The sequence below is a fragment of the Misgurnus anguillicaudatus genome, chromosome 3 (genome assembly GCF_027580225.2).
Source record: "Misgurnus anguillicaudatus chromosome 3, ASM2758022v2, whole genome shotgun sequence".
Taxonomy (NCBI): domain Eukaryota; kingdom Metazoa; phylum Chordata; class Actinopteri; order Cypriniformes; family Cobitidae; genus Misgurnus; species Misgurnus anguillicaudatus.
This window is the reverse complement of record NC_073339.2, coordinates 8,508,126-8,530,906: the sequence shown is the minus strand read 5'-3', so window position 1 is coordinate 8,530,906 and position 22,781 is coordinate 8,508,126. Positions and strand designations below refer to the sequence as shown.

At 37.5% G+C, this 22,781-nt stretch overlaps 2 protein-coding genes across 2 annotated transcripts; both read left to right on the top strand.

The window, feature by feature from the left end:
• The first annotated feature begins 1,373 nt into the window (after positions 1 to 1,373).
• On the top strand, positions 1,374 to 12,676 carry atg4da (autophagy related 4D, cysteine peptidase a). The gene is made up of 11 exons (XM_055204450.2): positions 1,374 to 1,714; positions 5,782 to 6,017; positions 6,184 to 6,267; positions 7,068 to 7,241; positions 7,335 to 7,677; positions 8,554 to 8,618; positions 8,699 to 8,832; positions 9,078 to 9,156; positions 9,233 to 9,309; positions 11,058 to 11,177; positions 11,341 to 12,676. The coding sequence occupies exons 2-11, from the start codon at positions 5,822 to 5,824 to the stop codon at positions 11,518 to 11,520; spliced, it is 1,452 nt and encodes a 483-aa protein (XP_055060425.2). The 5' UTR covers positions 1,374 to 1,714; positions 5,782 to 5,821; the 3' UTR covers positions 11,521 to 12,676.
• Positions 12,677 to 13,791: 1,115 nt separating this feature from the next.
• On the top strand, positions 13,792 to 21,433 carry actr2a (actin related protein 2a). The gene is made up of 9 exons (XM_073860816.1): positions 13,792 to 13,950; positions 14,757 to 14,867; positions 15,084 to 15,299; positions 15,376 to 15,448; positions 15,553 to 15,689; positions 16,004 to 16,156; positions 17,904 to 18,046; positions 18,414 to 18,546; positions 19,609 to 21,433. The coding sequence occupies exons 1-9, from the start codon at positions 13,903 to 13,905 to the stop codon at positions 19,777 to 19,779; spliced, it is 1,185 nt and encodes a 394-aa protein (XP_073716917.1). The 5' UTR covers positions 13,792 to 13,902; the 3' UTR covers positions 19,780 to 21,433.
• Positions 21,434 to 22,781: the final 1,348 nt, after the last annotated feature.

The window sequence follows — 22,781 nt, the reverse complement described above, 5'->3', positions numbered from 1 at the left end:
CTCAACAATAAACAAAGTGTAACACTCATGTGACCTTTCACACACTATTGATTTATACAGTAACAGCCTATATTTATTTAAAGGGGACATATCTAAAAAATCTGACCTTTTTCATGTTTAAGTGCTATAATTGGGTCACCAGTGCTTCTATCAACCTAGAAAATGTAAAAAAAAGATTAACCCAGTAATTTAGTTTTGGTAAACCATTCTCTGCAAGTTTGCGAAAAAAATAGGACATTGAAATTCGGCTCCCCTTGTGATGTCAGAAGAGGATAATAACGCCCCTTAATCTGCACTATCCAACTACGGCACTGCCATTTAGTGCATAGATCAGCTCATTTGCATTTAAACGGACACACCTACAAAGTGGTAATTTTAACATGCTATAATAAATTATCTATATGGTATTTTGAGCTAAAACTTCACATATGTACTCTGGGGACACCAAATATTTATTTGAAATGGTAAAAAAGTCGTGTGAAATGTCCCCTTTAAGAGTGTCTAGTTAATGTTACATTTTACTCTGAAATACAACAAAATGCAAACATTCATGCAAAACGATATTTTTTTTCTTTAATTGAGAGGATTCTCTTTGAAAAACAGACATTATGAAAAACCACGCAAACCATTAATTCTTTTATCGTTTTTATTGTTTTTACAGTTCAGACGATTAATACACTTTTTAATGAGAAATTATCAATCAATATTTAAATTTTTATTATAAACTGCAAAAAAAATATTTTCAAGAAAAACATTTCTTAGTATTTTTTCAGTAAAAATATCAAAAAAAATCCTAGATTAAGATGCTTTTTCTTGATGAGCAAAACGACCGAAGAAAATAAGTCTAGTTTTTAGACCAAAATAATAATTTTCTGCATAAAATAAGCAAAAAATCTGCCAACGTGGTAAGCATTTTTTTCTTAATTTAAAAAAAAAATTCTTACATTTGATATTTTTGGTCTAAAAACTAGACTTATTTTCTTGGGTCGTTTTGCACATCAAGAAAATCTTAATTTAAATCTTAATCTTAATTTAAGAATTTTTTTATATTTTTACTGAAAACAAGACAAAAATACTAAGATTTTTTTCTTGAAAATCATTTTTTGCAGTGTAGTTTATTTAAACAAACATCCTGATATGTAAACACTTCATTGACTTATTAATACAAGACTATTCAGAAGATGATATGGTAGGCTTGTGTAAAAACAGGAATTAAACTAAATGTATTTATTTTAAACACCCCTGGCAATTGTTTTAATTTGTATTTAATTTATATTCAACCCTATCGTTGGCGTCAATGGGCTCAAGTTTCTCTACGTGTAGATCGATGGAAACACGTCCAATCATCAAACCGCACTTGTCAATCTGACCAATCACGTAACGCAGTGGGCGGGTCCAGGGTGTGTATCCGGAATGACAACAGGAAGCGACTGCACACTGGCTTTAATCGTTTGCTGTTTTATACACTATTCGTCTAAGATAACAATCTACGCCTTAGCAAGATTATAAAGAAGTGAAAACTTACGATTTGAGCTTTTATCGATGCTCGTCGAGATGACGACGTCTGAAGAGGCCTGAGAAGATCAGTCCTCGCGTAGAGTCTAGTGCCCTTGCCAGACACCAGACTGTCGACTGGGCAGCTCGGTGGTGGATATCGCTGCCAATTTAAAGAAAAGGGAGAAAAGGCGTTAGAAATGCCAGGTTTAACGTGAAGGTAAGTGTTGTAATGTTTAGTACAGCTTCAGCAAATGCGTAAAATGCTTAATATGTGCACTACTGGATACACTGTACTGTATGGATATATCCATACTTCATTCATACTGAGGTAACTTTTACACACAACCTTAAAAATTAGGCTGTCAGTTGATGTGATGTCATTCCTGTATTGTAATTCTATTATATTATTATTATTAAATTGTTATTCTAGCCACATAAAACTGGATTATCCTGTGTTCGTGATGATGATATTGGAGTACTTGTACAGTACTAAATATTGTATACTTACTGTATTTTTAAGTAGTATGCGCAACAACACGCATTATATATACCTGTTTAATTCACATGTGGATTCATTTATTTAAAAATGCTGATTTGTAACACTGGAAATGTGTGAAGTTGTTGGATACAGTTTTCCTCACAGTTCTCCGTTGTAACTTTACTACAAATGTAAGCCATTATTCAGTACTGTAAATATACTACAGTCAGGAATAGTAAGCTGGTAGTTTAAAGCATTCTAGTATGAATAGTAGTATAGTAATTTGTTCCCATCCTTTCTTGATTGATGACATAGGTTATTCACTTGAGTACTGAATAGTCACATGGTTTAAAATAATGCACGTGCGTCCACTTGACCACAGGAGTCACGTGCACACAGATTAAATGCACACAGAATTTGCATTGTGGTGCAATTCGTCTCTTTCTCATTACAAACTGGTCTGATCGTCTCATTTCCGTCCATCCCTACTGAAAAATCCAGCTAAGACCAGCATAAGCTGATAGCTTGTTTAAGGTGGCAGTAGCTGGTCCTCTCAGCCTGGCAAAGCTGGTCAAACTGGTGGGTCAGCTGGTCTTCCAGCCTGACCAGCTAAGTCTAGCTAGACCAGCTTAAAAAGTGACCAAAACACAGCTTGACCAGCTTAAAAAGTGACCAAAACACAGCTAGACCAGCTTGCTACACCAGCAATACCCACTAAAACCAATCTGGGAGACCAGCATATAGTAGGGATCTCAAACTTCCTGGAGAAAACCAGGAAAAAGGAAGTCACAACATTACTTTTGTATAATATTATGTGCTTACCACACCTGTCCTCATGTGACCGACTCATATTCCACAGACAAAGCCATTGTTTACGCAACACACCGGTGGAGTGTTTTTAAGTTTCAGTTGTGCAGATTCAAGCTGACGTCAAAGCATTTAATGGTGCATGACTGTTTAATAGCTCAACAAAAATTAGTCTGTCGTAATACCATGCACTGTTCACACAAACATGGAATACCAATGAAAATTGTCATATGTTGAGACACTACTGTGCTATACTCCTTATCAGAAAAGGCAAAATTACAATTTTTATCATAAATCACTTACCCCTGTGTCGTTCTCAAGTTCTTTGATTGTCTTCAGAACACTTTTTGGGATATTTTTGATGAAATCTCCAGTAGCAGTTTTAACAAAGTGGCATGACATTTTACGCACAGAAGCCAATAGCACGTGTCGCTTCCGGTTTCTAGTGGCTTGTGCCACTGGGTGTTGTGCCTCGTGCCACTGGGTTTAGTGCCTCGTGCCACTGTGTTTTGTGCCTCGTGCCACTGTGTTACATGCCTCGTGTCACTGGGTTTCGTGGCGCGTGCCACTGGGTTTAGTTCCTCGTGCCACTGGGTTTAGTGCCTTGGCCACTGTGTTTTGTGCCTCGTGCCACTGTGTTACGTGCCTCGTGTCACTGGGTTTCGTGGCGCGTGCCACTGGGTTTAGTGCCTCGTGCCACTGGGTTTAGTGCCTCGTGCCACTGTGTTTTGTGCCTCGTGCCACTGTGTTACGTGCCTCGTGTCACTGGGTATAGTGCCTCGTGTCACTGGGTTTAGTGCCTCGTGCCACTGGGTTTAGTGCCTCGTGCCACTGGGTTTAGTGCCTCGTGCCCTGGGTTTAGTGCCTCGTGCCACTGGGTTTTGTGGCGTGTGCCTCTGGGTTTCGTGGCACGTGCCACTGGGTTTTGTGGGTCGTCGAGTGGCGCTTCAGGTTACCGTGGCACATGCCACTCTGTTTAGTGGCTTGTCCACTGACACAGGTCAGTAAAACTTAGGTTTGTTTGTTCGAGAGTGACTTGCGCATGCTGCTATGTTCATTTAATTGTGACACAAAATTATTTTTTTGACTAGCTCTTGATTGCATTGTCAGTTACCTGAAACACCAGGCAGTCAAAAAGGACACACAAAAAATCATTTTGTGTCACAGTTAAATGAACATAAGCAGCAGCACGCATAAGTCACTCTCAGAGCTGTGTTGATCCGTAATTGTCAATGCCACATGCCTCAATTTAACAGAGCCACTAAACGGAGTGGCATCCATTTGCCACTGGTAACCGGAAGTGCCACTCGACAAGCAATTAAACACAGTGGCACGTGCCAATGGCATCTGTGCGTACGCATACCACTTAATGTTAAAACCACTTCTCAAAGAAAACAAAACGAATGATTTTATTCAACAATTTGGTCCTTTACGAACAATCTATGGCGCATGCTGCTGACGTGACCAACTGACGTAGTTGCCAACGTTTTGTTTTTTGTTTCTTTTGTTATTTAAGCCATAATGCAAACATTGTAAACAATACTTAAGCAGCCTGTATAAATGTACAAATAACTTGTGTATTCTGTGTCTGTACCCTGGCAACCACGTCAGCAGCATGAACTAGGTCAGTGGTAGAGCATTGAGTTTGCAGCGCAAAAGGTCATGGGTTCGAACCCAGGAAACACAAGTACTGCTAAAAACATGTATAGCTTGTAATGCACTGTAAGTCGCATTGGGTAAAAGCGTATGCCAAATGCATGAATAAATAAATACTGATGGCACATGGACCTTTTGGGGATGTGTTCTAAAGACAATCAAAGGACTTGGTGGTTTAGAATGACAGAGGGGTGATTTATGATAAAATTTTAATTTTGAGGTGAACTAACACTTTAAAATGTTTCTTTATTTTAGTTTTAGTGTTTTTATTTTTCTAAGCAATTTTAGGAGAAACATCTGACAAAGTTAAAGGGATACTTCACCCAAAAATGAAAATAATGTCATTAAGACTCACCCTCAAATCGTTCCAAACTCGTAAGACCTCCGTTCATCTTTGAGACACAGTTTAAGATGTTTAATATTTAGTCCGAGAGCTTGTTGACCCTTCATTGAAAATCAGTACGGTATACTGTCCATGTCCAGAAAGGTAATAAAAGCATCATCAAAGTAGTCCATGTGACATCAGTGGGTCAGTTAGAATGTGTTGAAGCATCAAAAATTACATTTTGGTCTAAAAATTACGACTTTATTCAGCATTGTCTTCTCTTCCGCGTCTGTTGTGAAGCGCATGCGCGAGGCTAAAGTCACGTGACTGCAGTGATGCAGCTGACGTGTTATCCTCAGACATGTTTGCGAAGTTTTTTTTTTTTTCAAACTTACAGCGTGCATCTCCCTCAGACTGTAAAAAAAAAAAAATCAGCTGGGGTGCACCAGATAACACGTCAGTCGCGTCGTACGTCATCCGCGTCACTGCAGTCACGTGACTTTAGTCTCGCGCATGCGCTTCACACCAGACGCAGAAGATAAGACAATGCTGAATAAAGTCGTAATTGAAACAAAATGTGTTTTCGATGCTTCAACACATTCTCTTTGACCCACTGATGTCACATGGACTACTTTGATGATGTTTTTATTACCTTTCTGGACATGGACACTATACCGTACGTATTTTTTCGGTGAAGGGTCAACAGGCTCTCGGACTGGATATTGAACATCTTGGACTGTGTTCCGAAGATGAACGGAGGTCTTGCGAGTTTGGAGCGACATGGGGGTGAGTAATTGGTGACATTATTTTCATTTTTTGGGTGATCTATCCCTTAATACTTGAATGAGACGCAAGGATTTGTAAAATTAAACACTTTAGACGGCCATGCACAACTGGGACATCACAACATTTTGCAGTTTTTGTGAACTCATCATACAACAAGAAATTAAGGAACCCGTTCTTATTCTCAGTTTCATTATTTCTTCTCATGTAGCATCTTTTTTTCCATGTCTCTCAGGTTAAGTTATTTTGCGATGCTGCCGTCAAGAGCCTGAACCATGAACTCCATATCCCCCAGTGCAGTTCAGTACATAGTGGGCGGTGGAGCTCATGAGGACAAGCCCCCACCTCAGTCCAAAAATCACATTGGCCACGGGTCCGTGACCGATGGCACCAGAGATAGTCCCGGAGAACTTGTCGAAGTGGATCGTCTCAAGGCCAAATTCATGTCGGCCTGGAACAACGTCAAATACGGTTGGGTTTTGTTGTGATTAAATTTACTGTGATTCACAAACTGCTTTTTAAGGCCGAAAACAACGACAGACTCGTGGTTCCTTTTTTCTGTGCTATATTTGAAATGCATGTGCAGATATAATGTACTATATTCAAGTGAGTTTCATGTCTATTTGTGTTTCCACAGGCTGGTCTGTTAAAACTAAAACTACCTTCAACACAACGTCTCCCCTGATCCTTATGGGCCAGTGTTACGTGTTTAATAATGAAGGTGAGGCATGCAATCTGTTAAACACGCCCATCTGAAAAGGTTATACACATTTCAAAATGTACAATTATTGATGTGTAATTGCACAGGCCCCGCCCACAACTTTCTGAAGAACACAGTTTGGTCATAATTTCTGTTTAAAATCAGTTAATTACTGCACATTTATTATTAGGGCTGTCACAATGATTAAATAATCGTCTCATTGCAATTGTTTGACCTCATCGCGATGATTTCAGATCACTGCAATGATTGCACATCTCTCTAAAAAACACAAGGGGGAGCCGCAGCGTCTTTATTAACGAGACAGTATTAGATTACTTTTAAATATGTGTTATGTGTATTAATATTTACTGTCAGATAAACTTTGCAAAAGATTGAATTTAAATAATCACAACAATGTGTAAAAATTATTTCATGAACAGACAAAAATGTATGAGAATGAAATGTCAAAGCAATTAAACAAGTCAATTAATCGTCATAATTGTCAAAGTCCTAAAACATGCAATTAATCGTCACAATTTTACTGTCAGCCAAAATTCACAATCATGACAGCCCTATTTATTATAAACTACGAGGTATTAAAAAGTGTATGTTGTTACAGTATAGATAAAAATAAATAGAAAGGGAAGCAGTAGCTCATTTGCATTTAAAGAGACACACAAAAAAACAACAGTTTTTCGTGCACGCCCAAAAATGGGCATTTTCAACATGATATTTCAACTCCTATTGGGCAAACAAGCACATAGACCCACCTCAAGCTCACAGCATTGGTTGAATCAATGTTACTGTCTCTCCTAAACCAGACGAGGTGGAGCGTTTTCGGCAGACGTTCGTGTCCTGCGTTTGGCTCACCTACAGGAGGGAGTTTCCTCAGCTGGAGGGATCCAGCTTGACCACAGACTGCGGCTGGGGCTGCATGCTGCGCAGCGGACAAATGCTCCTGGCGAAGGGATTAATGCAGCACTTCATGCCTCCAGGTCTGATTAACATATCTTTTACTAACAAAAAGAAATGTCAGTAATATCAGTGGAAAATCTCACGCAAGCTGTGTTTTGCACCACATAACCCAGACTGGAGGTGGGCAGATTGTCACCAGCTGTCAGATGTTGATTTTGAGGTGCTGAGACCCCGTTCCCCCTCTCGGCCGGCTGGCATGTCTCTGCCATCCTTCAGATCCTCCTTGGCCAGCCCCGTTGTACAGAGAGACCTCAACTCTGGAGACGACAGTGCCCGTAGACGACCTCCTGCCAGCTGTGACCCTCAGGTGGAGGCCCATCACAGGATGGTGGTGTCTTGGTTCGGAGACCAGCCCACGGCGCCGTTTGGTGTACATCAGCTGGTGGAGCTGGGAAAAGAGTCTGGGAAGAAGGCAGGGGACTGGTATGGCCCGTCTGTAGTGGCACATATGCTGAGGTGAGAAAGGGTTAAGCCCAGATTGATGTGACACAATCTCGTCATTCCAAATCCTTGTTTTTCTTGGTGTGGGAAATTTGGCTTCTTTTGTATCATAAACTGGGTTTACATCGCAGTATGAAGCTAAAGGTGCAGTGTGTACATTTTAGCGGCATCTAGTGGTGAGGTTGCGGATTGCAACCAACGGCTTAGTCCACGGCTCACCCCTCATTTTTGCAAATACATAGAGAAGCTACGGTAGCCACCACCGGACAAACATGTGATCGTCGGAGACAACTTAGTAAAAAAAATTTTTTTTAAGGGCTTCTGTAGATAAATGGCAGCACAAAATGGCGACTTCCATGTAAGGGGACCCTCGTTGGATGTAGATAAAAAGGTCTCGTTCTAAGGTAATAAACACATAACGGTTCATTATGAAAGGTCTTTATACACCCCTGATAATATAGTTTTTTTATATTATTTTGCATTTCTGTCAAAAGATCCTTCTAAAAATTACACACTGCACCTTTAAGCTTTTTAAAGGGATAGTTCACCCCAAAATGAAAGTTGTGTCATCATTTACTTACCCTCATGTTGTCCTAGAGTTTCTTTATTCTGCTGTACACAAGATATTTTGATAAATGATGGTAAGCACACCGTTGACGGAACCCATTGACTTCCATTGTATTTGTTTTTCCTACTATGGAAGTCAATGGGCATCAACTATAAGCTTACCATCATTTATCATCTTCTTTTGTGTACAGCAGAATAAAGAAACTCATACAGGTTAAGGACAACATGAAGGTGAGTAAATGATGCCATCATTTTCATTTTTGGGGTGAACTATCCCTTTAACACCTGAACCTTTATGATATTTTCTGCTTTCATTATTTTCAGAAAAGCCGTGGCTAAAAACGTAGAGTGTCCGAACCTCGCTGTATACGTTGCCCAGGACTGCACGAGTGAGTTTTTATCCTTTATCATGTGTTACGTGTTTGTAAGTGACGGTTGTGTCATACTTGTGTCTGTGTGTGTTGAGCAGTATATAAAGGAGATATCATGCGGTTGTGTGAGCCGTCAGAGTCCAGTGGCTCGGGATGGAAATCGATCATCATTTTAGTGCCAGTACGCCTGGGAGGAGATTCACTGAACCCTTCATACATTGAGTGTGTTAAGGTACATGCATTCTGCTAAAAATGATTTATTACATAATAAGTATAAACATTTACTTCAACTTCTACTCATAATTTAATGAGATGGGAGTATCAAAGTTTGATTTGACATGACTTTACTCAGTCAATATTAAAGATATCAAGGTTATTTTTACATAATGAAGGATTATTTATGTTGAAACTGTTAATTACAAAATTATTTATGTGCTAAACATCCATGTTGACAATGAACGATCATTTATTTTCTAGAGCATTCTCAGGTTAAATTGCTGTATAGGAATTATTGGAGGAAAACCCAAGCATTCCTTATTTTTTATTGGCTTTCAAGGTACGTCTGTTAAGCACTATTTGCTGATTGGATACTATGTTTGTCTGTTATCTGACTGGCTTCTCTTTGTCTTTAGATGAGCAGCTGTTATATCTAGACCCACACTACTGTCAGCCAGTAGTAGACGTCACCCAGGGTAACTTCTCTCTGGAGGTGAGACAGAAACCAAACCCGCTACAATTATACAGAAAAACATCACTTGCATTAGAGAGCATGTCAAGATGTGTGGGTTTTTAGTGGTAATACTGTTAATTGCAACCAACGGCTCAGTCCACAGCTCACCCCTCCTTTTTGAAACGCATAGAGAAGCTACGGTAGCCGGCTAGTCGCCACGGGACAAACACATCATCGTCTAAAACAACTTAGTGACGAAACATGCTTTATAGAGCAGTTTGTCCGTTAAGGGCTATTGTACAAACATGTAAGGATGTACGTAGATAAAAACGGCTCATAAGGTAATAAAACTAATACAGTTCATTATGTAAGGTATTTATACACCACTGATAATATAGTATGTGTATATTACATTGCATTTCTGTCAAGAGATCCTTCTAATACTTACACAATGCACCTTTAAAGGGCAATTGGGTCAAAAATTAGATGATTATATTAACTGGATGCTCTCAGCACGTATTAAACATTGATAAAAAAATTGGCTCTAAATCCCGGCCTCAGGCCATTTCAAAATACCAGTTTGTTGGCAGAATCCGTTAAACGCCACATCTCTTTCTTAGCAAAGTCCTCTAAGTGCACTGAAGAAGAATTAGGATCATTGTTTTGCAAAGCGATATAGTTCTGCATTTTTATCACGATGTGTATACCCTGGGATCAAACCCATGACATTTGCACAGTTAATGCAATGCTGTACCAAGTGAGCTATGGAAATGTATCGCCTTTATCGTAAATGTATCTTTATCTTAAAGGATTAGTCCATTTTCTTAAAAGAAAAATCCAGATAATTTACTCACCACCATGTCATCCAAAATGTTGATGTCTTTCTTTGTTCAGTCGAGAAGAAATTATGTTTTTTGAGGAAAACATTTTTCTAATTTTAATGGACTTTAATAGAGCCCAACATTTAATACTTAACTCAACACTTTTCAACGGAGTTTCAAAGGACTATAAACAATCCCAAACGAGGCATAAGGGTCTTATCTAGCAAAACGATTGTCATTTTGACAATAAAAATAACAAATATACACTTTTAAAGCACAACTTCTCGTCATGTAGATCTGGTCGTGATGCGCCAGGTGACCCCACGCAATACGTCATGACGTCAAGAGGTCACAGAGGACGAACGCGAAACTCCTCCCCAGTGTTTACAAGCGTCTTGAAAGAGGACCGTTCCTACGTTGTTGTATGTCAACTGATACTAATTAATGTCTTTGATGCAGTTTATTGTTAAAAATGGTCCGCAAATGTGCGTTTTATATATGTAACACGTGACCTCCCTACGTCACTACGCATTTACGTTAGGTCTCGCTGGACCGACCTAGACGAAAAGTTGTGGTTTAAAAGTACATATTTTTATTTTTCTTGTCAAAAATGACAATCGTTTCACTAGATAAGACCCTTATGCCTCGTTTGGGATCGTTTATAGTCCTTTGAAACTCCGTTGAAAAAAACTGTTAAGTGTTGAGTTAAGTATTAAATGTTGGGCTCTATTAAAGTCCATTAAAATGAGAAAAATCCTGCAATGTTTTCCTCAAAAAACATAATTTCTTCTCGACTGAACAAAGAAAGACATCAACATTTTGGATGACATGGTGGTGAGTAAATTATCTGGATTTTTTTTTAAGAAAATGGACTAATCCTTTAAACCGTAAATGGGGCTCATGATTATTTTTGGGTGAACTATCCCTTTAAGTGTTGTTTAAAACAAACATGCATCTCTCTCACAGTCATTCCACTGCAACTCGCCGAGGAAGATGAACTTCAGTCGCATGGATCCCAGCTGCACTATCGGCTTTTACGCCCAAACCAAGAAAGATTTTGATCATTTGTGCTTGGTGGTCAGTGAAGTGAGTATATGTTTCATTCAGTAAAAACTAAGCTTCGCATTAACTTTAAAAGTGATATAATAATTATTTTTATGTTGGCTTCTTGTTATCTAAACATACAGTTCAAGTCTTAAAAATGGCAGAAATCCCATAATTCACTGCTCACATGCCGTGTTGTCTTCAGGCTTTGTCTTCATCCAAAGAGAAGTATCCCATCTTTACATTTGTGGATGGTGAGGGGCCGAACTTTGGACTAGAGGGGCAGAGCGAGAGGGCTGTGGACACCACGTCGCACATTTTGCCGCTCAACAGACCGAGCAAGAACAAAAAGCGGGGAAGCACGGATGATTTTGTGCTCCTGTGAGGAGTCAAAGGTCCCGTGAAGCCTCGTAGATTCTGCACTAACATTAAAAAAACTGCACTGTATGCGTAGGTCACAACATGATGGTGACTCACAGAAAAACCCTGCATACACGTCAGTGTTTTGCTCATATTTCTGCCTAAAATGAAAACAGACGTAAAGATTTTGCATAAAGCACAAAAAAGGACAATTAAGATTTCTTTGCATGTTGTTTATTTTAAACTCCTATTACTGCAGTGCAAAAAGGATTATTTATTAGCTACCTGTAATTAATATTGCATTTAATAAGAATTTTGGAGTTTTAATCGAAAACAATTTTGCAATGCAAAGAAATCTTAGTTGTTCCACTTTATTGTCTTTTTGCAAAACGTCATCATTTTGTTGCTTTTTGGTTATAGTGTGTAATATAATTGGAGCATCTATGTGTGTGATTCACCTGTAAATAGATCGCAGCTGTGGATGTGGACAATCACTACAGTTTTTAAACACACAAAGTCTTCTGTTTCACATATGAAACACATCTGCTGTTGGTAGACAGAGTATTGTGCTTTATAACTGGATAAAGTTTGAAGGATTGTGGGTAATAATAATAACTTTAAATTTGAACACTGGTATATGAGAAGCCATCTTGTTGCTGTATATAGTTTTCTGTTTAAATAACACTGCAGTAAGAGTGTATTTTCGTGATGCTTTTGAATTGGTTATCTTATTTAATTGTACATTTTAATGGGACTCACAGCCTAAGTACCTCCTCAAGCTCGCTGAGACTGTGTGTTGTTGAATCTGATGCTGGAAACTGTCTAGATGTTTGATGTCTGGTTTTGTGCCGTTTCAGGTCAATATGCTGTTACTGTTTATTTTATTTTTACGACCAAGTTTTTGAACACTGTTTTGTTCAGATGCATCTGAAGGTTTAACTGCTGTCACCGTTTTTTTAACCAAATTTTTGATATTGTTTTTTCTGTCCTATGTTTTGAACATGTGTCCTCTCTCAGTGGGACCAGTGGACAGCAGGACCATCAGCTTGTTTGTCTCTTTGTGGTTTTAATTTATTTTCTCAAAATTAGAAAATAAAAATAATTGTATTGATGAAGTGAAATTGCTGATGGTAACACAAAAATAAAAAAATGGTTACAGACACGCAGGAATATTACAAGAACATTTCTTCTATTTTGTGTGGCTGTCTGCATAAAACACATTTAAAAAACAAAAATTCTCTAAATGACGGATTTACACATTTTTTTCAGCAAATTATTTATTTGAAGTATGTTAATCTTGTATTTACATATTAATCTTTTATATACATTTATTAAGATATTCTCTACAAAATGTGTGATTTTTTTTTAAAAAATTTGTTCTTTAATATTTATTTATTCTTATTCATTCAATTTAATTCAGCATTGACATTAATTCAACATTGACATTTTTTATCAAGATCTTAAAATATATAAATCTTTTACATTTATTTGTCAAATTTAATTAAGCATTGACATTTTTAGCAAGATATATATATATATATATATATATATATATATATATATATATATATATATATATATATATATATATATATTTAAATATATTTGTTCTTTCATGTTTCTTTTTATTCATTACATTTAATTCAGCATTGACATTTTTATCAAGATCTTAAATATATATATATATATATATATATATATATATATATATTGTTCCTTCATATTTATTTTTATTAATTCAATTGTATTCAGCATTGACATTTTTATCAAGATTTTTTTAAAAAAAATATTTTTTATTTTTTGTTCTTTCATATTTACTTTTATTCCTTAAATTAAATTCAGCATTGACATTTTTATCAAGATCTTAAAAAATATATATTTTTATTTATTTGTTCTTTCATATTATTTTTATTCCTTAAATTTAATTCAGCATTGCTATTTTATGAAAATCTATTCGTATTTATTTTTATTTATTAAATGTAATTCAGCATTGACACTTAATCAAAATCTTAAAAAAATATTTATTTGTTCATTCATATTTATTTGGTTTTATTCATTAAATTTAATTCAGCATTGACATTTTATCAAAATCTTCAAAAAAAGTATTTATTTGTTCTTTCATGTTTATTTGTTTTTATTCATAAAATGTAATTCAGCGTTGACATTTTTTTATCAAAATCAAAAAAAATGCAATTCCTCACAAATACCTGTGGGTTGGATCATCCTTGTTGGTGAAACCCTTTAAACCAACAACATATCAGCTGTCCATTTGTGGAAGATGTTTTGAAGGACTTTTATTTTGCTTTCGCTCGAAGGGCTAGGCAGGCGCTGAGTGACTTCCGCTTTCCTGAGCACAGCAGCGGCAGCAGTGCTGAAATCAGGGCGGATTCACGGAGTCTGGAGAAAGATGGACAGTCAGGGCAGGAAAGTGGTGGTCTGTGACAACGGGACAGGGGTGAGTCTCATCCCCAAACTTATACGGCTCGGTCCGGGTCGGATGACGTTTTATTCGGCGATTGTGTGCGGTTTTATATAGGGCTGTATGAGAGAGATGCGGCGGAACAGGAAGTGTGTAAATGGCACCTTATTTTACACGATTAAATGCGTTTAACACACAACCTGTGCAAGACTACTGATGAAAAATGCAGAAAGGATAGACGAGCGTTGACTTCGAATGTTTTGCATGTGGATGATTTACGAGGATTGCATGTGTGTCTGTCTGTCCGTCTTGAGGCGATTAACCTTTATTATGTTTTCATTGATTGTTACCTGGCTCGGTGTATGCACATGCGTTATTTATTATGTTACTTGCATTTGTGCTTTCCGTAAATGAAATCTGTATGTTTGTGCCTATAAAAGGGGAAAATGAGGATGATCTCAGATCTCTTCCGGGTTTGTAATCTCACATCTGGCCGAGAGAGGAAGTGACATACGAGCAAAAGCACAGAGACACATTTTGCATGATGATTTCTCTGTTAGATAGTAATAATAACATGACATTTTTATTCATACTATGGTTGTGAATCCTTACCTCATCTAATGTACCCTATCCAAAAACAAAAGTTAATACATAAATAATGGAGATGCACAGATTGTTTTGGGCAGATCTTTTGTTGGTCTACAGGTTAAAATACTTAAAGTGGAGACTACTGATGAAGCTTTTTTTATAAACGAAACACCTTACTAAATCAAACAGATTAATACGAATAGGTTCTGGTAACATGTAAATCAGTAATCTAATTCTCCCTCTTTTCGTTTCAGTTTGTGAAGTGTGGCTATGCCGGCTCTAATTTTCCCGAGCACATTTTTCCGGCTCTGGTCGGGCGGCCCATCATCCGCTCCACTGCCAAAGTTGGAAACATTGAGATCAAGGTAAAAGTTTCCTGCTGTAGAAAACGGTCATACAAATTATTGATGCCTGGTCAGGTTCAAAGTTATTTAAATGATTCATCAAAAACAAATAATCATCAACGACTGGAACGTCACGAAATCTAAATGATCATAAAGTGCATGTACCCCAGTTAGTCAATTATTCACAAGACTTTTATTTTGAAAACCAGATGCATATTAAATTTGTGTGACCTGTAGGACCTAATGGTGGGCACTGAAGCGAGCGAGTTGCGTTCCATGCTGGAGGTGAACTACCCGATGGAGAACGGCATCGTGAGGAACTGGGATGACATGAAGCACCTGTGGGATTACACCTTCGGCCCTGAGAAACTCAACATCGACTCGCGAAGCTGCAAGATCCTGCTCACAGAGCCGCCCATGAACCCCACCAAAAACAGAGAGAAAATCATTGAGGTTTGTGTGCTTTCTTTAACTTGGCTCAGTTAAAGTTAAAGTTCAAATGAGTTTGAACCTTCTTCTCTTGGTATAGGTGATGTTTGAGACCTATCAGTTCTCAGGGGTTTATATCGCAATCCAGGCTGTACTCACTCTTTACGCTCAAGGTACATACATTAGATCTGAAATGTGGAATAATAATAATAATAATAATACAGTAGTGTAGGGCTTTGCTTTTGTGTAATCGAGACTAATTTGTATGCTTGTGCAGGTTTGTTGACGGGAGTTGTTGTGGACTCTGGTGATGGCGTCACTCATATTTGTCCAGTATACGAAGGTTTTTCTCTCCCTCATCTTACACGACGTCTAGACATTGCTGGGAGAGACATCACACGCTACCTCATCAAGGTACAACCCTTTATATTTGAAATTATCTACTGTCAGATTTTAAATGGATTATAGGGTGCATGTTGGTTATTGCAGGTACATTTGGTGTCCAAACTCATTTTTTCTTCTCATCTTTAATATTACTGTACCTTGGTAACAGTGTTTCAATCTCTGTCGATTCAATTTGAATGAGCTTTATTGGCATGACTTGTACATTAGCATGAACAAAATAATGACTACCTCAACAAAATAAAAATAATAAATACAAAGTTAAAAAAAAACCATATGTCACACAAGAAAATTGAAGAATATTTCTGACTTTCTCTCTGTTGCAGCTGTTGTTGTTGAGAGGTTACGCCTTCAATCACTCGGCCGACTTCGAGACGGTGAGGATGATGAAGGAGAAGTTGTGTTACGTTGGCTATAACATCGAGCAGGAGCAGAAGCTCGCTCTGGAGACCACCGTACTGGTGGAGTCATACACGCTGAGCACTTGCATTGTGGTTAAAGGGATCGTTCATCCAAAATAATCACTCACCCACGTCATTTACTCACCCTTATGTTGTTACAAACCTGTATAAATTTAACGTTTATGATTGAACTTAGCACTTAACTCTTCCACTGTCAGCGTTTTTTTTTTAAAGCATCAGCATATTTTATGATTTTAACAAAATTTTTATGCCTTTTAGAAAATTTTCTTTAAATATATGAACATGCAATATAGTAAATGTAAGAACAGACCCTCTGCTTTAAAAAAAAAAGTTTCATCCTATCTTTTTTATCACCCCTCAGATATGGGAAGTTTCTTCAAAAATACCAAATTTTGAGCAAAAAGCTGAAATAATTGCATTTTTGTAAAGGACATTTGATAGAGATCAGATTCAGAGCGATGATCAAAAGATACAGAGAGTTCTTACTGTTTTTGGATCAGCTGCGGTGTTTTATAAATTAGGTTAGATCGCCACCTAGTGGATAATAGCGGAAATAAGACTTACCGTAAAACTCGTCATTGACAGGAAAGCGTTTTCTTTTAATTGACGAGTTAACTCGTCAATGGCGGGGAAAGAGTTAAAAGCGCTTTCAACAAGCTACTTAACAAAAGTTTGTTATTCTTTCATGTGCGTTTCCCAAAAACGCACTTAAATGCGAACGCACGCAGCGTGCTTTAACCCGTTAACTGGCGCTGTCCCGTAAGTGGGGCACCTAAATTTACTTCAATATTTTTCATGTAAATGTTAATCTATCACGACAAACTATATATTGTTGGAAAGGTCTAAGAATGTAGTTTTCATATTTCAAAACCTTTTAGCAGTAATAATAATGCAGTAACTGTAATTTATTCATTTGTGACAAGAGTATGCAGCAAACCAACACAAACCTCAGTTTTTTTTTAATTTTATGTATTAAAAATAATACTATATTGCATTTTTTATTTATTATAATTAAATGTAAACTGCTTTAAAAAATATATATTTTGACCTCCAGACACTTCCGTAAAAACGTTAAAGTGTCTTCTTTAAAACAAGACCATAATTAGGCTTTTAGACCCCAAACAATGCCAGAGTTATATTAATTTGAAGGTGTACATCACCGTTTCACCACCCCCCCACTCAAAAAGGGTTGCAGCAGTTAAAGGGTAAAGTGCTACTTACGAGTCACTATCGGTTTGTCAAGCGCTGAAGTGAAAAGCTTGTACGTAGTTGATTACATTTTTTTTATTAAATTTTTTTTATAAATATATTATACCAATAAACAAAGAACACCCTAATAAATAAATATACATTTAGAAACGATACATTATTGTCATTGCACAGGATTAAAGTTTAGGTGCAATTTGACGATTGTCCTGCAGGTGACCTTGTAACTCTGTCACTTACGATGCACTTGGGGATTTTCGATTACCCCCGAGCACTTAAATTGCGATGCATTTGGGAAACGGCCCTTAAGTCTAAGATGATTCGTACGTTTGTTTTTACGATGCTTTTGGGAAAGCAGCCTTGTTTGTTTATTAATTTTAGTTTTCAAAATATTTTCCTTTGTGATCATCAGAACAAAGACATTTCTACAGGTTTGTAACAACATGCGCGTGAGTAAATGATGACCGACAAACTATCTCTCTAATGACGTGTGTTCACACTGACGTGCAGCTTGTTTTAGCTGTGGTTTACCACCCGCCAAAATAGGCTCGGCATTAAGAGATGGTGTTAAGAGAGTTTCTCACTGTGCTTGTAGCTGCCGGATGGCCGGGTGATCAAAGTGGGCGGCGAGCGCTTCGAAGCTCCTGAAGCTTTGTTTCAACCTCATCTTATCAATGTGGAGGGAGTGGGTGTGGCCGAGCTGCTCTTCAACACCATCCAGGCAGCCGACATTGACACCAGGTCAGTAAATCTCTCTGTAATATAACATACGAGCAATCTTAAAAATCTTTTGCACAGCAAATTTTTACTTTTTCTAAGATGCCAAAACCTTTTTTTGAAGACTTCACATGGCAATACTTATATATATGTGAAAGTATGGAAATATAAAGCATAAATGATTGTGTCATGATGGGTTTGGTTTAATCATATTTACATTTATGCATTTGGCAGACACTTTTTTCCAGTGCTATACATTACAAGCTATACATTTTATCAGTATGTTTGTACACTGAGGATCGAACCCTTGACCTTTACGTTGCTAGCCCAAAGGAAACTGTTCAGTAATGGGATTTTTAATGGATGTTAAACTGATTTTTGTCTCTCTCAGGTCTGAGTTTTACAAACACATTGTTTTATCGGGCGGTTCTACGATGTATCCCGGCCTGCCGTCTCGTCTGGAGCGCGAACTTAAGCAGCTGTACCTGGAGCGAGTGTTGAAGGGAGATGTCGACAAACTCTCGGTAAAAAAACACAATTTCTACATCTTCACTTCCAGAAATGTTTATCTAGAGATCTTTCATGGCACTAGATCCCACCACTAGGTGGCAGTATTTACCCTACAATCTATTTGTATGTAGTAGTAATAGTTTGTAACTCGTTTTTTACAACTTGCACCATTCCAGATTGTTTGAATGGTTGTTAATGCGTTGCTGTACGATTGCTGTACTTTTAAATATTTATTATGTTCGATAATACTTTTAACATCTTTACTGCCATCTTTGTTTACTATATAATCATTTATATTTCATAAATATAGCAGCATTAAAAAAACACAACATTTGATTTTATTTGATGTTTACGCACTAGTAATATATTATTAACGTTATAGTTCACCCAAAAATTTAAATTCAAGCCAATTTTAAGCACCATTGACTTCCATAGTATTTTCTTTCTCTTATGGGCGCCAATGGTGCTCCTTTTACAAATATCTTGCTTTGTGTTTAGCAATGTATACAGGTTTGTAAGAACTTATAAAATAAAATATTGACTTAAATTTTATTTTTTGGTAAACTATCCATTTAAAGGGGACATATCATGAAAATACTTTTTCATGTTTAAGTGCTATAATTGGGTCCCCAGTGCTTCTATCAACCTAGAAAATGTGAAAAAGATCAACCCAGTAACTTAGTTTTGGTTAACCATTGTCTACAAGCATGTGAAAAATAGGTCATTGAAATTTGGCTCCCCCTCTGATGTTAGAAGGGGATAATACCGCCCCTTAATCTGCACTATCCAACCACGACACTGCCATTTTGTGCAGAGATAAACTCGTTTGCATTTAAAGGACACACCCAAAAGCGCCACATTTTTGCTCACACCCACAAAGTGGCAATTTTAATATGTTATAATAAATTATCTATATGGTATTTTAAAGCTTAAACTTTACATACGTACTCTTGGGACACCAAAAGTCTTGTGAAATGTCCCCTTTAATGCTTCTGACCTTAGCAAACACGTCCATATATTGATTTTATTTTGTCATTGCCATTTTACTGAATCGGTCTTCATTTGTCATTTTGTAGAAGTTCAAGATCCGCATCGAAGACCCTCCACGGCGTAAACACATGGTGTTTTTGGGCGGAGCTGTCTTAGCGGACATCATGAAGGACAAAGACAACTTCTGGATGACCCGAGAGGAGTATCAGGAGAAGGGAGTGCGTGTTCTGGAGAAGCTCGGTGTCACTGTTAGATAAATCACACGCGCGCGCGTATACACGTCCGCATACACGCCCATTCCAAACTTCACATATTTGCACCCGCTGGCATTTTTGCAGTATAAACAGATGGTTTTTTGCAGAAATATATACTTGAGGATAACAATAAAATACTTGAACTTACTTTGCAATCCAAAAAAGTGCTCTGTTTGTACGACATTCCAAACGTAACGGTTCGTAGGCGAACTGTAAACATAAACTAATAAAGTGATTTGCTTATGAAACCACCTGTTTACGCTGCCAAAATCAAGCCTTAACAATCCCTCTTGTTCATGCATCATCATATCATCAGCTCGTGTTTATTTTGGTTGCTGTCCACACCGTCACAATGAAGAGAAATGTCACTCGTAAGAGAGGAAAACACGGATGGAGGTGGTGTGCAGGCAGAGGGACTACACAATGAAATCGATGTATTTTTTAAAAACTTAAAAATTAAAATAAACATTGTTTTTGTAATAAGGATGGATTAAAAGCAACTGCAGCCAGTTTGCTATAAAAAATAAATAAACTAATAAAGATTTGTGCCCGACGGTATTAAATATGGACATTCCTGTGAAGGCAGACTGCTTTTGCTGAATTGTCTACCTTCTTTAACTTGCTGTATTAACTCTTTGTTTTTAATCGCTACGTTTGGGCACTAAATAACTGGGACCAACTTTCCCCCAAATAGCATTTGCCAGAAAATATGGGTACAGAGAATCTCTACTGATCCATCTCTACATGTGTAATGATAACTGCATAGGTAATATTTGGAAAGTTAAATCTTGACCCTCAAGCTGCTTGAATCTTTAAATGTATTTTGGCTTTATACAATGAGGTGTGTACATTAATGGGGATCAATCAATGTTTTTAACATTTTGGTCAAATGTGCACATGGTTTCGTGAGATTCGCAGCTGTGTTACGTGCAGAAGTAAATCCATGCGCGGTGAAGCGTAATTGCAGGTATCGGTCACGCGCGTCGCAGGGTATCCGAGCCGCTGGTCTTGATTTTGGCTTTAATTGGCGTGTCTCGCAATAACCCCGCGTCCTTCTCCCCGTGCAATCAACCGCAAACCTGTTTATTTAGTCTCCTAACAAGTATCAGTCCTGCTCGCCATTGTTTACTTTCTTCACCCTCATTTTTTCCATTACGTTTTTGCATTTACGTTGGTTACGTTAGATCCATCAAATTATTGACATGCTTAGACACCGCATTGAATCCTGGGTCAGTGTCCTTGCCATATTTAGGAGTTTATATGTGTGTCTATGAATGAAATGGACTGGGAATGAAGGGTGACAACAACAGACTCCCGGCGGGCGTCTCCCAGACTAAAGCAGCAGAGATTGTAATGATTATCTGCCTATTTGTAATATGAATGACATGATGGTATTAGAGATGATGATGATGATAATGTCAGTGTCTGTACTCACCTGTTGGAAGCTGAATGTTTCTGTGTTCGGCTTTGGGTTTGCACACGTTCAGACTCTTCACACGGTTAGCGAATGATTAATTCACGCGCATACACCATTCCTGTGCCATGTTTTGGTATTGTAGTTGGATCAGACGTTTTGTTTGTTTGTTTGTTTTTCTGCCTTTTGTTTGTTTGTAGCGTACTGCCAGACTTGATTTAAATAAAGAAAATTGATTTATAACTCAATGTTTGAAGAGAGTTTTTTTGACAGTGTCCAGTCGTTTTTCCTAATATGAGGTGTTTAACTATGGAATCGCTTGAGGAATGAGCGCCAATTGCCGTTTCCACGGAGACCGGTTGTACTCAGTATGTTTTCACTCGGTTCTCTTCGAGCTTTTCATGCTTAAACTTATTTCTTGTAAAAGTTACGAAGGCATTTCTGACAACTGTGATAGTTTCATGTCTCGTATCAATCTACGGTTCATGTCTTCTCACATAACTGTTAATATGTAAGGTTATTGAAACAATTGACTGAAATGCTTCGTGGTCTTAAAAATTTTTTTCATCTGAAGGTGTATGTTTAAATGTTTGAAATATGTAGACAGAAATGTATATGTTAAAACATTTATTTATTTCATCTGTACACTAAAACTTTATTTGAAATTTTTTTTTTAAATGAATTTGTCGGTTTCATCGACCTCGCGCGTTGCTACGGTTACGCGCCTGGCCTGAGGTAAATTTTTGGTCTGTGTTGTTTTATCGACCCAGTGTCTAAACTGACCTCTGGAACAAATACCATGTCGAAAATAAAAACGTCTCGGTTTTCCAAAGACGATGGGGAGACGGCGAGCATGGATCAGAGGTTTGGCTGCCAGGCAAGAATTCAATGATCTGTAGCATTGTATAATGTTAGCTCAGTGTAAGTTAGTAGTTGATACGCTTTAGTTATAGTTATGATTTGAAATAAAGTAATTATTTATTTTACTTATCAAAAATAGTCTACTATAGAGTTGTTATAGATACCGGAAAAAGCAGCCAAGAAAAGATGTGTTACTGCTTAAACTTAACCTCAGGGTAAAAACTCAAGATTGTTATTACGTTAAATTACATTTCTATAAATTTTAGTTAAAGGATGCGGCTAAACTAGATGCTGAAATGTAAGAATTTTCTTGCACATGCGTTTTGGCGGTTATGCTTCTGAGCGGAACTTAACTTCCGGTCTCTGTTTAATGGTGTCCAGTGGCTAAACTGAACTCTGGGACAAATAATTTTTCGAAAATAACAAATGTTTTGGTTTCCTAAAGATGAGGGGGGATCACTACTATGTGAAGGGAGGTTTGGCGGCCGGTTTGTAGCTAACATTGTAGACATTGTATAGTAAACATTTTACACAGTAACATTAGCTCAGTGTCGTTTTTGATACACTTTAGCTATGATTTGGACTAAGGTAATCTACTTGTTTCCTTGGGTGGTTATCAGAAATATACTACTCTTAAAGGGACACAAGGCAGCATTTTTATGTTAATAAATCATCTTCGTAAGTCGGTATATGGTTAAATGACTCATTACCGAACGAATTAAGTCTCTCT

Excerpts from the sequence above, each read along its gene's own strand:
- actr2a (XM_073860816.1), top strand. The coding sequence starts at position 13,903 with ATGGACAGTCAGGGCAGGAAAGTGGTGGTCTGTGACAACGGGACAGGG. Across the intron at positions 14,868-15,083 it reads TTGGAAACATTGAGATCAAG|GACCTAATGGTGGGCACTGA; the intron begins GTAAAAGTTTCC and ends TGTGACCTGTAG. Across the intron at positions 18,547-19,608 it reads GAGATGTCGACAAACTCTCG|AAGTTCAAGATCCGCATCGA; the intron begins GTAAAAAAACAC and ends GTCATTTTGTAG.
- atg4da (XM_055204450.2), top strand. The coding sequence starts at position 5,822 with ATGAACTCCATATCCCCCAGTGCAGTTCAGTACATAGTGGGCGGTGGA. Across the intron at positions 9,157-9,232 it reads ATTTTTTATTGGCTTTCAAG|ATGAGCAGCTGTTATATCTA; the intron begins GTACGTCTGTTA and ends CTTTGTCTTTAG. Across the intron at positions 9,310-11,057 it reads AGGGTAACTTCTCTCTGGAG|TCATTCCACTGCAACTCGCC; the intron begins GTGAGACAGAAA and ends TCTCTCTCACAG.